This window comes from Anastrepha ludens, chromosome Y (genome assembly GCF_028408465.1).
Source record: "Anastrepha ludens isolate Willacy chromosome Y, idAnaLude1.1, whole genome shotgun sequence".
NCBI classification, from domain to species: Eukaryota; Metazoa; Arthropoda; class Insecta; order Diptera; family Tephritidae; genus Anastrepha; species Anastrepha ludens.
Genome location: NC_071504.1, coordinates 2,602,935 through 2,618,410, shown reverse-complemented (window position 1 = coordinate 2,618,410; position 15,476 = coordinate 2,602,935). Strand labels below are relative to the sequence as shown.

Genomic DNA, 15,476 nt, shown 5'->3' with positions numbered 1-15,476 from the left:
TCAAGACCAAGATAAGATAAATCCGTTCAGCCATTCTCGAGTTATAAGCGAACATAGGGACAGATTTTCACATTTATATACAGTCTAATCTTGGTAATTCGGACACTTGATAATTCGGACAGCGCGGTAATCCGGACACCAAAACGTTTTCTATTGAAGTCTCTGTAATCCGGACACAACGTATTCATGTACCTCTAAAATTCGGACACTTCTTTATTTTCCAGTGAATATGCTGAAATAAAAAGGAATTCCGTTATTTTTTATTTTATTTTATAAAGGGGACTCCCCTGCTAACTACTTTGCGTGAATAGTGCGTTTAAGTGCTCGTCAGGCTCCTAGTTCATATTCATAAGCATATTTGCGTAACGTGTAGTTCAGTAGCTAATTTCAAACATTAACTCCATAATTTCTTTAACTGTGGACTGTATAAATTTAACTATGGCACCAGCAGCTAAGAAAAAACATACGTTTTTAACGATAGACCAGAAAAAAGAAGTTCTTAAGAAACTAAGTGAAGGACAGTCAATTCGACAGCTAGCTGCGCAATACAATGTAGGTAAATCTACAATTTCGGACATAAAATCAAGTGGATTAAAGATTGATAGGTAAGAAACGAAAACATTTGGTAAGAAGAGTTTACACTCCTTTGATTATATTTTGCAGTTACATTGCTAGAACAGAATGTGGCCTTGGAAAGCATAAACCTATGCGACCTGCGGAGTTTGAAAAGATGGAAGACCACTTGTATAAATGGTTTGTAAACGTAAGACGAAACAATGCACCGATTTCCTCGGAAATCATCAAAGAAAAGGCCCAACAATTCTGTTCCCAAATTTACGGACAAAGTGTAGAATTTGTGGCTGGTAATGGTTGGTTTAGTAATTTTCGCTCCCGATATGGAATTAAATTCTTAAAAATATCTGGCGAAAAACTTTCCAATGATTCTACTGCTGTGCAACCCTTTATTGAAAAATTGCGAAAGAAAATTGCAGGAATGGGCATTACGTATGATCAGGTTTATAATGCAGATGAGACTGCTTTGTTTTGGAGAAAACTTGCAGAAAAAAACCTTGCATTGCATAATGAAAAATACGCACCCGGGCGCAAAATTGGAAAAGAAAGAGTAACTCTTCTAGTTTGCTGTAATGCAACCGGAGAACATAAACTTCCATTATTCATGATAGGGAAAGCCAAAAACCCCAGAGCGTTTAAAAAAGTAAACCTTCCGCTTGGGTACTCCCATACCAAAAATGCTTGGATGACAGAGCAAATCTTTAAAAATTGGTTTCAAAACTCATTCGTTAAAGAAGTAAAGCGTTACTTAAAGGAAAAGAATTTACCAGCCAAAGCCATTTTACTGCTAGACAATGCAACTTGTCGGATGCCGATAAGGACATATACCACCAAACTGCACGGCTCTTATGCAGCCAATGGACCAAAATTCTATCCGAATTTTAAAGACAAACTATCGGAAGAGTTTTTTGTCTCTACTTTTGTCCAGCCCAACGAGCAATCTCCCGGAATTTTTAAAAAACTTTACATTAAAAGATGTGGCTTTTTTATCGTCTAATGCTTGGAAAAATGTGGGTGAACGCGTGCTCAGAAAATGTTTTAACAAAATTCTTTATGACGAAGAATGGGACTCAGATGATGATTTGCCTCTTGCGATGCTACGGCCCAGCAGCTCAACTAAAATAATTGATCTTCTTGTTGAAATATCCCCTGATGTATATAATGATAACGAGATTACTGAGTGGTTGAATGACGACACTGATTTCGATATCAACGAGATTGAGGAAGAAGATAACGAGAACAGCCGTCTTGAAGAAAATGAAAGTCAAGATCGTAAAATTTCGCACTCTCAAGCTATTGTCGCATTTGATAGTTGTATTAAATATGCAGAGGAACAGGAATTTTCATCCGGAGACATTTTAAAACTTGTGAGTCTCAGAGATATTGCCTTCAGAAAGAGAAATGAAACAAAATTGCGGCAAACGAATATATTGAATTATTTTACGGCCGAATAAAAACTAATATATGTACATACAACTCATTGAATATTAATCAATTTAAGATTAAATAAAAGTTTATTTCATTTAATTACTGATTTACTGATTTCTATTAAATTTTTTACCCACTCGATAATCCGGAAAATTCGATATTTCGGACAACCTCTGGTATTTAATTGTCCGAATTATCGAGATTATACTGTATATAGAATTGAACATATAATATACATTTATTACTATTTGAGTAAAGACAAACAAATGTTTGTACGACCAAGTCAAGCAACACGATCATTCAACGTCGCCTAGCATTTTGACTCTTCGTGGTACTGAAAAAAATTCCTTTAAAACTCTTTGAGGATCTACTACAACTTTTCGATGTATATTCAAAGGTTTACAATCGCTCTTCAGTCATAGTCGATCTAGGGTCTTAATACGACGCAGCGTTGAAAAGGCGCGTTCATTCGTGGCTGTTGTAACAGGCAAAGTCGCCATTATTCGATTCATATCAAAAAATTGTTTAAAACTTCATCTGGGGGTGATTTGAACCCTGCAAAGAAATTTATTAATTCTAAAAAATTGCTCCTGAAAGGTTAAAGGCCAATCTTCATCGTCCTATCTTTGACATGAATTCGTGGAGCATGGTCTCCAATGATTTGTCTTTAGAGTATGCGTGTGAGAGGCTAACCATATTTAGTTGTTACTTTATGAGAAGAAGGAAGAGAGACGATAAGGCGTATCGACCACATGGGAGCCATTTACCTTACTCCACTTTTTATTCGACTATTGTTATCAAAAGGCTTGCAAACACCAAGCCAAATATTCCACCTCTGAGGGATGCACTACTCAACGTTCTGTTGAGCAGCTTCTCAGTAAAGAGTTTTTCGAAGTTGTGTAACCAAAAGACTACTCCCCAATAGAAATATCTACCCCGATCAATCTTGCAGGTTTAGAAGGCAGCGTCCGTTTCAAAGGAAGGGATGGCAATAAATTTGGAATTAATGCTGGATGAAGTCTTAAAGAAAATTGATCGCATATCCCCGGATGGAATTCAATAGAATCCTTTCCAAAAGTTAAGCGTTTAGGGGTAGTCAGATGCCCGAAAAAATAAAGACTTTCAATAATTTTTTTTTGTTAGTCAGGTGCTTTATTTTACAAAAATAAAAACCTAGCATTAATACATCATGTTTCGACTTTACTTTAACAAATTTTCAAAAAATAAAATTACAATTGTAAAAGTTATCATCACAAGTCTTTGGAAATTCATCTAAAACCAATCGGAAAAGAGAAATTAGTTTTATCAGTAGATAATCTTGTGCCTGATCGAAGCTCTTTTTTTTCAAAATTAACAATATGGCGACCTCAAGAAATATTTTTCAGATTTTTGAGAAAAAAAACCGACAATTAATTGCCTCAAAAATCTAAATTTTTGAGAAAAACATAAGCCTTCTATCAAGCACGAGTTTTTTATGTTTTTCAAAAGCAGGTTTTTAAGTTATGGTGATCACCAGTTCAAAAAACATAGCTTTGAGAAAAATGCATTTAAAGTTTAGCTACCGGCTCACGAACGCCCCGATGCGCCCAAGCGCCCTTTGTTAATTTTTGAATAATTCGAAAGTATTTGTCAGATTCACTTCAAATCCTAATTACTTAAACCCTTAAACTTTAATGACAACACTGAGTCAATCGCTGATGTTGGCAATTCACCTATCTGGGCAGTATGAAAGCGAAGGATGAAGGTGAAAGTGCAGAAATTGAAAAAGATTTGGGACTCCAATGTTCTATCGCGAAAGAGTAAACTCAAAATCTTCAATACACGCATCAAACCTGTTTTCTTGAATGGATCAGAAACTTGGAGAGTGACTGACATGATCGGCAATAAACTAAAAGTCCTCGTAAATAAATGCCACTCTGAAAAATTTACCGGATTTTCTGCCCAGTTATCATCACGTAAAGACAACAGCAACATAGAAAAAGTGGCTTTTGAATGGAATGCACAAGGGAAAAGAGATCGTGGTCGCCCAAAGATGACGTGGGTGAGGACGGTATGCTCTAAAAGCATGCAATTTGGTTTCTGGAGTCAAATTAGCAGCAAAGCATGTGATAGAAGCCATTGGAAGAGACTAGCTTGCGCTCTATGCTCCAATGACAAGCAATGCATCTTCTAAATTTGTGTGTGCATTTTTGAATACTTATTACTTGTACACTTTTCAGATGTTCCAAGGAATAAATAATAATTGCTATGTTAAAAGCTACTTCCGGCCTATTGTGGCTAGAAATATACCTTTAGAGTGTTCCCTACGGAATGGAATAACATTATAATAATAACGGCACTACTGCAGTCCTCGGCGCACCTCGACAAGAAAGCGGCCATGACCGCATGTAGCCTCTCACGGCAAGTGATTTTGATCCGCCGTTTAGGCTCTCATTCAGAATGGAGCCATCAGGCTTTAGAGAGAATGTTTTGTAGCCACTTTGACCAGAACTTTCTTTGGCTTTACTAAAGAAGTTCTTAAAGTATTTCTTATCGACATTTGTTGACGCGTTTATGAAGGGTTTTAGGTTCCTCATTGTGGTTGGACTCTTTTCTCCTTAGCTCGCAAATCTAAGGATCCCCTTACTGAAGCTTATATTTCTTACTTACTTCTGAATTACAATTTTTATAGAGAAAATGCATTTAATATTAATATATTTTGTTCGTAATATTTTTCTCCAAAAATTCACTTGAACGGTTCGCCGTTTTTGGCTTAATGCTAAGAGAAATGACAATATACCAGCTGAATAAAATTGAACATTTTAATAAAAAAAAATTGTATTAATAATTTCTACTCTTGCAAGTAGATCTATTTCGAGAGATCTAATTCTAGGTCTCCATTGTTAATCTATTTGGCTTGTTAACTACTAAGGGACTTCTGGACCAAGGTGCAATAAGATAAAAAATGTAATTCGCCAGAGAATACAACAGGGGAGTCTACAATCAGTCAACATAAAATTTGCATGTTACTTGGCAATACAACAAAAAAATGTCTCAGAATTTGCAATCGAAAAGCCACTAAATTGTGAATTGCTCAATCATTGCACAACTTTAAATTATTTCTGAACCTATTTTTGTCTTTTATTTTTGCTTTGATGCGTGGTGTCGTTCACTGTCTGGCGCTTTTTGAGAGTGTTTTCTTTGATATGGTTCTATGTTGGTCCCTCAATATCTCTTTGTGCCTGAAATGCTGCTATTACTAGAGCCTTAATTGAGTTTGATAAAATCTCTAAATTTGTTGACATAGATTTTTTATTTTCAGAAAATATTCTATTGAAATGCATATTTATTATATTGCATATTTATTATAAATAATTTGCATTTTATTATAAATAGTTTAATTGTACTTCCTTTGTTTAAAGCCTATTAACCTTAAAACTTCTGTAAAATCTGTAATATTGATTAGCTGATTAATTAAATAAGCATAATATTATATTAATACTAGCATCACCCAGTGGGCTTCGCACCACCATACATAAAATGTTTGTTTTATATCGCAAGAAATTTTTCATATTAAGTTTTCTTTATAGAACTCGTAAAATGTTTAAACAGTTGAATTAGTTGATTTTTTTCATTCAACATACTTTCTAAAGATGTCACAATAGCCTTTTCTGTACTTTTTTAAAATTTGATTGTGGTGGTCACCTATATACAGGTAAGGTACCGGTTCAAACACATCCTAGGGCTTTCCAGGTCCACGTTTTGGTCTATATCTCGAGACCCTAGTTACGGAGGGGCATTAAAAATACTCTATACTATAGAATCATCAGCAGCTTCCATTTGCTACCCATATTGTACAAACACATCCTAGGGTTACCCGGGTCCACGTTTTGGATTATATCTCGAGACCCTAGTCACGGAACGGTATGAAAAATACTCTATACTATAGAAATCATCAACAGCTTCCATTTGCTACCCATATTGTACATACACATCCTTAAGTTATCGGGGTCCACATTTTGGGCGATATCTCGAGACCCTAGTTACGGAGCGGCATCAAAAATACTCTGTACTATAGAATCATCAGCAGCTTCCATTTGCTACCCATATTGTACAAACACATCCTAGGGTTACCCGGGTCCACGTTTTGGATTATATCTCGAGACCCTAGTCACGGAACGGTATTAAAAATACTCTATACTATAGAAATCATCAACAGCTCCCATTTGCTACCCATATTGTACGAACACATCCTTAAGTTATCGGGGTCCACATTTTGGGCGATATCTCGAGACCCTAGTTACGGAGCGGCATCAAAAATACTCTATACTATAGAATCATCAACAGCTTCCATTTGCTACCCATATTGTACAAACACATCCTAGGGTTACCCGGTTCCACGTTTTGGATTATATCTCGAGACCCTAGTCACGGAACGGTATGAAAAATACTCTATACTATAGAAATCATCAACAGCTCCCATTTGCTACCCATATTGTACGAACACATCCTTAAGTTATCGGGGTCCACATTTTGGGCGATATCTCGAGACCCTAGCCACGGAGCGGCATCAAAAATACTCTATACTATAGAATCATCAACAGCTTCCATTTGCTACCCATATTGTACAAACACATCCTAGGGTTACCCGGGTTCATGTTTTGGCCTATTTCTCGAGACCCTGGTATCCGATTCTTAAAATTTTAAAACACAAACCATCTACTGAATAGTCCAAACAAAGCCTAAAAATTTGGCTCTGTGCTCCTTTAAATTTTCGAGTACTCAGTTGCTGAGTTCCAAGAGGCTTTCAGTTGTGCAACTCAATACAACGTAACCCAATGAGTGAACTCACCTTTATTTCGCACTATATTTCTTCACCTACCGTTACATATAAATGTGTATGTGCAATAGGATAGCCATAATTTGTATGGAACATGAAGAGTTCATTAATTTTTTGCAGGATACCCTCCTCTAAGTTAATATAAAGGGTGATTAAATTTCAAGAGCCGATGTTGAATGTAATCATGAATGCATCATTTCATTTGACAGTTTTCAATTTCAGACTAATTCAATTTTAACCATGGAAAGATACACAATCGAGCAATGCGTTAAAGTTATTCAGGCTTATTATGAAAACGGGTGTTCAAATCAAAATCAAAATCATCTTCAAGGATGAGGCACATTTTCACCTCAGTGGATTCTTCAAAAAGCAGAATTGCCGCATTTGGACGAATGATAATCCAAGAGTGATTGCCGAAAAACCAATGCACTCAAAAATAGTGACTGTTTGGTGCGGTTTATGGGTCGGCGTCATCATTGGCCAGGCAGTTACTGTGAATAGTGTTCGCTATCGCGTCAAGATCATGTGATATGACACCGTTGGACTTCTTTCTTCGGGGTTATTTGAAAGAAAGGGTGCACTTTGATAATCCAGTATCTAACAATTCAAGAGCTAAAGGATGAGATAATTCGGCACATTAACGGCAGAGGACCTCAATTATGCCTCAGTGTCATCGAAAATTTGGACCATCGGATGGAGGTGTGCCGCCGAGGCCGCGGCGGTCATTTGGCCGATAATTTGTTTTGTGCATAGTTGAGCCGTACCAATGTTATCATAATAAAGAGAACTGACAATAATTCCCTAAAAAATAATATTTGATTAAAAATCAACACCGGCCCTTGAAACTTAACCACCCTTTATATATACACCCATAAAGTCTTTTTTTATCGCACCATTTTTCCAAAGTTTTAGAAAGATACACTAAAAAATAGGATTTGTCGAGCTCTCCAAATACGCCCCTGTCCCGGCTATGATTTCTTCGTTTCATTTCAGGAAACAAAAAGAAGTCACAGGGGGCTAGATCGGGTGAATGCGAGGTGCAGTTTGGCAACGACAACTCTAATTGAAACTGCTGGTGCGTTGTCGTGGGGAAACAGCGCCTTCTTTTTCGCCAAATGCGGTCGGTCATTGAAGGAGCTTTGTGAAAGCGTCGCCCTTTCGTCGATCTTTCCGGCCGATGGGACTGGCTTCGCCTTCATTAGAGCAGATTCACCGGGGGAAATCCATTGTTTTGATTGGGGCTTAGTTTCTGGTGTGTAATGATAAATCCAGGTTTCATCACGGTAATAACCCGATGCAAAAATTTATTCGAATCTGGCTTAAATTGCTCCAAACACTACTTCGAATCTAACAGCCGCATCTGCTTGTTGTCCATCGTGAGCAATCGCGGCACCCATCGCCAACTCATCATATAAAATATTAATTGCCATTCCGGTCAACACACCTTTGGTCTCTGTTATTTCACGCACTTTCGGTCCTCGAGCAGCGAGAATCATGTCGTAGACTTTTTGAATAATTTCCAATTTTAAATTCGTTGAATCAATAACTAACTGTGGTCATAGATGGCGAATTGTCCCAATAGCCAGCATCCAACTTTGCTTTTATCTCCTCGTATTTCTTCCCATCCAAAAACAAAAAGCGAATTATCGAAAGATACTTTTTTTCCATCTCAGCGAAAATCACGAATCGCGTCTTATTCGAATAGATGCCAAATACAAACTAAATTATCAATCACTCTGATATTTGTTTGATAGATGGCAGCACATGATACTAACATCAATTTCCCCTAGGATCGCCCTCCGACATCAAACGTGGGTACTTATTGAACTGTCCTCTTATGCCCATTATTTATAATATAGAGCGAGTTTACATTTGATGTGCCGATGTTTCTGAGAAACTCATTTATATTTACTACAGCGAATGCCAAAGGGCTCTTGGTTGTTTGTATCGTCAAGAGCTAAGTATTTGCTGTAGTTTAACTTTATGTAATACTTGGCTGTATGTACTTGTTGCGACGCACTCTATTTCACTTATTCGGTGATTCGTTTGAACTTTTTAAATACTTTGAAATCGTTTTTTATCTGTCCATCCATAGAGTTTTTATAACATAAAGATCTAACGCATGGAACGCAATGTGACTGCTTCAAGTAGGACTCGCAGAATAGCAAATATGGCGATGAATGGCAGAATAATCCATACTAGACCAGCCGTGCGGCCACCGAAGAGATGGCACGAATGCTGAACATCCAAACCCACTTAACTACATTAAAAATTATACTCGTATATATATAATTGGCGCGTACACTCTTTTTGGGTGTTTGGCCGTGCTCCTCCTCCTATTTGTGGTGTGCATCTTGATGTTGTTCCACAAATGGAGGGACCCACAGTTTCAAGCCGACTCCGAACGGCAGATATTTTTATGAGGAGCTTTTTCATGGCAGAAATACACTCAGAGGTTTGCCATTGCCTGCCGACGGGCGACCGCTATTAGAAAAATGTTTTTATTAATTTTGGTGTTTCACCGAGATTCGAACCTACGTCCTCTCTGTGAATTCCGAATGGTAATCACGCACCAACCCATTCGGCTACGGTGGCCGCCGCACATTAAAAGTTATCTAGATATATTTTTGTAAGCAGGAATTTTCATAAATAAGCGAAGACGAAGAAATATTTCGAGTACAGGGTTGGCCATATTAAACTGACCCATTGAGTAACCCTATAACTTTTTACTGTAATTTCAGATCAGCTAATGACATACCGCGTTGGAAGCGTCAGTCGAAGGAGATTTATACCATGAAACAGTACACCCCAATAGAACGCGCTGAAATTGTTCAGCTGTACATTCAAAATTCCTTCTCGATTGTAAAAACGCAACGTGCGTGGAGAAAAAAAAATAAAGTGAAAAGTGCGCCGTCAAAGAACGCAATCAAGCAAATGCACAAAAGATTTTTGTCTTCCGGCACTGTGGCTAATACCCGACGTCCAAATAAAAAGCGGCCAAGACGATCTAATGAAAATATCGCGGCCGTACGAGCCAGTATCGAGTCATCGCCGCGAACGTCAGGTAATCGTCGTTCTGCTCAGTTGGACATCCCTCGGACCACTCTACAACGTATCATTCGTTTGGATTTGGGGATATTCCCGTACAAAATACAACTAAATCAACAACTGTTGCCGGCCGATAAGCCTCGTCGCTTGGAATATGCCAATTTTGTCGTCCGAATGGCCCAAACTGATGAGGATTTTTGGCATCAAATCATTATGAGTGATGAGGCCCATTTCTCCTTGAACGGAACCGTAAATAAGCAAAATTGCCGTTTCTACGCCACTGAAAACCCTCAAATTATTGAAGAGGTACCTCTCCACGACCAAAAAGTTACAGTCTGGTGTGGCATTTGCGCTGGTATGGTCATTGGGCCGTTCTTCTTTGAAAATGGTCAACACCAACCATTGACCGTCAATCAAGAGCGTTATCGGGCCATGATAACCGATTTTGTGATGCCGATTGTTCCTGAAAATGGTATGGAGCACTTCTGGTTTCAGCAAGATGGCGCACCACCACACACAGCACGAGCCACCGTCAACTTATTGAAGACTTTGTTCCCTGGCCGTTTGATATCAAAAAGCGGCGATTTTGACTGGCCGCCACGATCACCGGATTTGACGCCACCGGACTTTTTTCTTTGGGGCTATTTGAAATCTAAGGTTTACGTCAACAAGCCAAAGACACTAGGCGCACTTAAGGCCAATATCCGACGGGAAATAGCCGCCATATCGGCCGAGACGCTGGCCAAAACTATGGAAAACGCCGAAAAACGGGCACATTACGCTATACGAGCTAAGGACGACCACTTGCGCGATATCATATTCAAAAAGTGATGTAAACGAATCTCCTTGAACTATATTAAATTAAATGTTTTTCACAATGAAACACAAAAAAATTTTTCTTTTTCCATATTTTTTTAATAATCACATGGGTCAGTTTAATATGGCCAACCCTGTATACAGTTTCAGAATTCAATCAATTGTAGTAGTAATAAAGTGCAAATTTGAAGTGATTCAAGAATTATGTCGATTTTTATTTTTATTTTTTTGCGGTGCTCCATATAAGAAAATGTCGGATTTCAGGCTTAGGATGAAGCCTCTAAATCTTCCATTGACACAATATTTCACACTTAGTAGATGTGTTTGGATGCTAGGAGATCTGTACTCTCCCTATCTTTTATATTTAATGTTGCTAGTGGCTCCGTAGATTGTACTTTTTTATTTTTGCGTATCAGTTTTTGTGTTTTTTAAGAGTAGTTGGAGGCTAGGATATGTACGTAATGCAATTGCAGGTACAGTTAATGAATTTAAAAAGATCTAGAGTTCTATATTAAACAAATATGAATTCGTTAATATTTTCAACTATTCCTTTTAGTTTCTTATTTTGCTAAGGTGCTGTAAATTTATCTTGCCTGTAGTCTGTAAGAAACTTATAATGTCATAGGCTTTATTTGTATAAATAATTAAGAAAAATACAAAATTTCAGAAATAGTGGTCACCCTAACGTGCATACATATATTACATATGTGCTTGAATAACTATACACTCAAAATTTCTTCATTATATATTCACAGGCATACCACCATCGATTGGCTACAAGTACCGGCATATCTAAATGAATTTCTGGAACAAAGAGCTACCCGATGAACTGAATCAAATTGCGAACATTCAACGGCAACCATATTTGCATGCAACCGTCTACGATAAAGCTAATGGGGCTATTGCATCACAACGCCCACGTGACGGCACTGCCACCACAATGCACCGCACATATCCGTTGCAGCGGCATGGCATTGGTGGTGGCAGTGAAGTAATAACCGGGCACATGAGTCAATTTGGCACACGTGATAATGGTGCCGAGGATCCGGTACGCACACTGAAACTACTGCTTCAAGGGCCTTGGAAGTTAGGTGGTAGCAATGGGAGCCAACGCAAACGGTGGAGGCGTTGTGGGCATGGATACGTTAGCAGAGAATATGTACAATGCGCCACCAACGTTTGGCGTAACTAAGACTGCCGATGATGAACAACACTATAGAATGGTAGCAACGGGTGTAATGGGTGGCGGCATGATTGCAGGCCCTGGTGGTGGTAGCGGTGGCGATGGTGTAGCGGCAACAAATGGCCTGGGTGGTTTTACTGGGCTCGGTGTTGGCACTAGCGTGGCATTGGCTGGCGGCGGCAATGCAATTTATGGTGTGCCAAAAACGGAAATTACAAAAGATGAAAGTGGTTTTGGTGATGGCGTGGCGGTAGCGGTGGCGCAGGTGATGATGCAGGCAGTGCTACTGGTGCTGCTGGTAACGCAGGCAATAAAGAGGAAGTTGCCAAATCAGAGACGACAATACAATTGTTCATCGGACTGATTGCTGTCTTCATTGTGCTCAATGTCATCATCTACTCCACCTTCCTGCTGCAGAAGAAGAAGAAAGTGCACAATATGCAACGCAAACTAGACGGCATACTCAGCTACGATGGCACGACCGATGATGAGTTCAAGTGCTCGAAGCAAAATGATGGTGATGAGAGCTACATTTTGGATATTGTGCGCAAATCCAATACATACGAAGCAGTTAAGACGGAACGTTCGCCCATCAACGGCTTTCAAATGACACGCCAACTAAGCACCTCCACCGTTGATACACACACAAAGGTATGCGCTTGGATGTCTGCGGCAGCTGGCGCCGCTGCAGAGGTAAAGGCGTGTGCCGACGGCGGTACGGATAGCCCAAGGCGCCGCAAAAAGTTAGCGTTGCAGTGGATGCCACACCACAGGCGCGTAGCAGTAGCATATTAGAACAAGAACCCATCGAGGTGCTAAAACTGAAGGCCGATGGGCGCAATATAATAATTTGCCAGGAAGTAGAGGTGGTTGATCAGGAGCTGCTCACGCCACAAAACTCGCTGGACTCGTCGCGTTATACGCTTGTGCGGCAACACTCAGCTGCCACCGAGCCTTGTGAGGCCGAATTGTCACAACAGGACCAGTTGCCGGTATACAAACCAACGCCACAGCATGCCCATTCACATTCTGACCCGGTGGATATGAAGCAATACTATAGCAATATTTGTGGTGCAACTGAGCGCGATGAAAAGGTGACCAGTTTCGTGGATGCATTGGCCGGTGTACGCCTAACACACGCGAAACAACTTCAAGTTATTAAAAGTCGCAACTATCCGAAAGTTTTACCTACAATAAAAACAACACCTAACAGTGGTGTGCCATTGCATACGAACGCCGACGATTCACCGCCCATGACATTGGACTTGCGCACCACCAACAAACGCAACTCACTGCCACCCAATAGCTTTCTGCCACATTTTAGCGGCACAACGGGTGCAAGTGGCATTGTGGGTGGGCGCTATCCACCACTACCCCCACCACGCACCATTTCCACGCTTGGACGTAAGCCATCGCAACGCCGTAATAGCAATAATATTACGACATCACCGCTAATGTTAGCGCACGACTACACTGCAGAGGAAGAGGAAGAGGAAGAGCCGCCAATCACGCAAAATACGCTTATTGTGGGACCCTTAATACCGCAGCAGAAGCAACTGACGATTGGTGCTGAGACAGGAGTTGGCGGTGCTGATGCTAATTACTCCACGTTACAGCGCAATGGAGCAACCACAGCTGCGAAAGCGGTCTTTAATAGCTTGTTGGGCAATAGAGCGGATGACGCAACAAGCAAAGCAAGAAAAACAACAACAACGACAACAGCTATGCACAACATATCTGGCGCATCATTAACGCCAACCAGCACTCAAATCGGCTCAAAGTGGGCGACTACGACAGCTGGTGTGGTCGGCGTTACAACATTCTTAAGTAGTAGCGGCTGTGCTGGCTTGCAAAGCTTCGAGAGTCGTCCGATTTCAGTGAGCAAGGAAGACGAATTGCAGCAACAACGAAGCGAGCAACAACTACAACATACACATCACACTGAGCGCGTTTATGCGATACAACAGCCAACTAATTTGCCACCCATGCGAACAGGCAGCCAAGCAATAGCGGGTGTAGCGACGCCAACAACAACAGCAGCAGCAACACCTAATACGTTAATCACACCCACTTTAATGAATTTGACAGGCCATCAAAGTGGTAGTGTACACAATAATATGCTGCCTACTGGTAGCAGCAACAACAACAACAAAAACGTTGCTATTAACTCTGGCATCACCGACATTTATGCGCAACCCAACAAGTTGGCAATTAAAGCAAAGGCAAATTTGACAGCATCCAAATTGAATGCGCCAACGGTTGAACAATCTACAACAAAAGCAGCAATCTCGAATCATTCTACAACAACACTTCCGAAGTCACCTTCAATAGGCGCAATTGCCGCCTTGGCACGCATACCGGACAACACAGCAACAACAGCGGCGACATTAAAGCCAATTGCTGGCGATGAGGTAGCCAAAGCGAACCAGTTGACAATAGCAACAGCACCAACAACAACACCAACTGCTGAAATAACCTGCCGGTTGGGCGCAAAGGAATTGACAAATAGTGACATCGACAAACAGGTGACAGCTATGGGTGGCATGCAAACAATGGATTCCATGGCAGCAGCAGCAGCAACACCTAAAACAACAATTGCAGCCCACACGACACAAACGGCAAAATACATTAGTGCTACAATCGGAAAAGGAGGCGATGTGGCAGCACTGCCACACATGCCACAAGTGCTGAGGGATGCTAGCGTTGGCAGTTTACAAGCACAATTAGAATCGCAACAACAAGTACAACCGCAGCAAAAGGAAATACCAGCAACGTTGAAATCTATACCAGCAGAAACAGAAACAACAAAAATAACCGAAACAGCAGCAACGTTAACGCTCGTACCTGTCACTTGCATGTCAGCTACACCGGCGACAACGACAACGACGCCCAATGCAACAAGAACAATAGCAAATGCCATTGCCGCACAATTGGCACAAACAAAGCTCTTAAAAGCGGCTTTGGCATCTAGTAGGGCAGCTATGGCAAATACAACATCGACGTTTGCTGGCAATGACAGCAGGGCGGTAACAGCGCGCGATTCCTGCCACAGCTCAGTGTTGGCATGTTCAACAGGCTCTAGGACATCCTCGACATGCTCCACCTCTTCAGAATCGACGACATCCTCTAATGCTTCAACGGCAACTGACACATCTTCCAACTCCTCGTCATCGTCCACGGGCACTGTACGCACGGAACTGCAACAAAGGTAATTAACTGTTCGAGAATCATGAATGTCATTGCAATTTTTCTAAAACTGTTTTTAGTAGCAACGCAATAGCTACTAATTATTTATTTTGCTCAAAAGTACATCTTTATTTATTAGACTGCCGATGTTATTTTATTGTTCCGCTTAACAAAACTTCTTTCTTCCTTTATAAGGCACTTCTATTTATACAATCAACTCAACTTTTTCATAATGGGGTTCTTTGCTTTTATGGTCGCTTTAGATGTTGATTGTCATTGCCTATTCCATTGTAGATAAAAATGTTTATGAAGTTTCCTGGGGTTGACCTTTCACTTGCATTTTTTTTTTTGCATTTATAAACTTTTCAGCACTCCATAGTAATAGTAAATTAGTTTCAATCGTAATTTCCTTCATTGGTCATA

The 15,476-nt window shown here is 40.2% G+C and overlaps 2 protein-coding genes across 2 annotated transcripts in view; both read left to right on the top strand.

Annotated features, from left to right (window-relative positions):
* Window positions 1–11,717, top strand: part of LOC128870544 (high mobility group protein D-like) — a 51,772-nt gene extending 40,055 nt beyond the window's left edge. The window contains exon 2 of the mRNA XM_054113199.1: window positions 11,440–11,717. Within this exon, the coding sequence (XP_053969174.1) occupies window positions 11,440–11,484 (45 nt within the window). The 3' untranslated portion in view covers window positions 11,485–11,717. The remainder of the gene's footprint in view (window positions 1–11,439) is intronic.
* LOC128870572 (uncharacterized) lies at window positions 11,625–15,079 on the top strand. Its single transcript, XM_054113224.1, has 4 exons — window positions 11,625–11,732; window positions 11,776–12,165; window positions 12,285–12,560; window positions 12,641–15,079. Exons 1-4 carry the CDS (start codon window positions 11,625–11,627, stop codon window positions 15,077–15,079), a joined length of 3,213 nt encoding a protein of 1,070 aa, XP_053969199.1.
* The last annotated feature ends 397 nt before the right edge of the window (window positions 15,080–15,476 follow it).

Bases quoted from the DNA above. Each gene is read 5' to 3' on its own strand.
- LOC128870572 (XM_054113224.1), top strand. From the start codon at position 11,625: ATGCACCGCACATATCCGTTGCAGCGGCATGGCATTGGTGGTGGCAGT. The intron at 12,166-12,284 runs GTAACGCAGGCA...TTCCTGCTGCAG, and splicing joins CAGTGCTACTGGTGCTGCTG to AAGAAGAAGAAAGTGCACAA. The intron at 12,561-12,640 runs GTAAAGGCGTGT...GCCACACCACAG, and splicing joins CAGCTGGCGCCGCTGCAGAG to GCGCGTAGCAGTAGCATATT.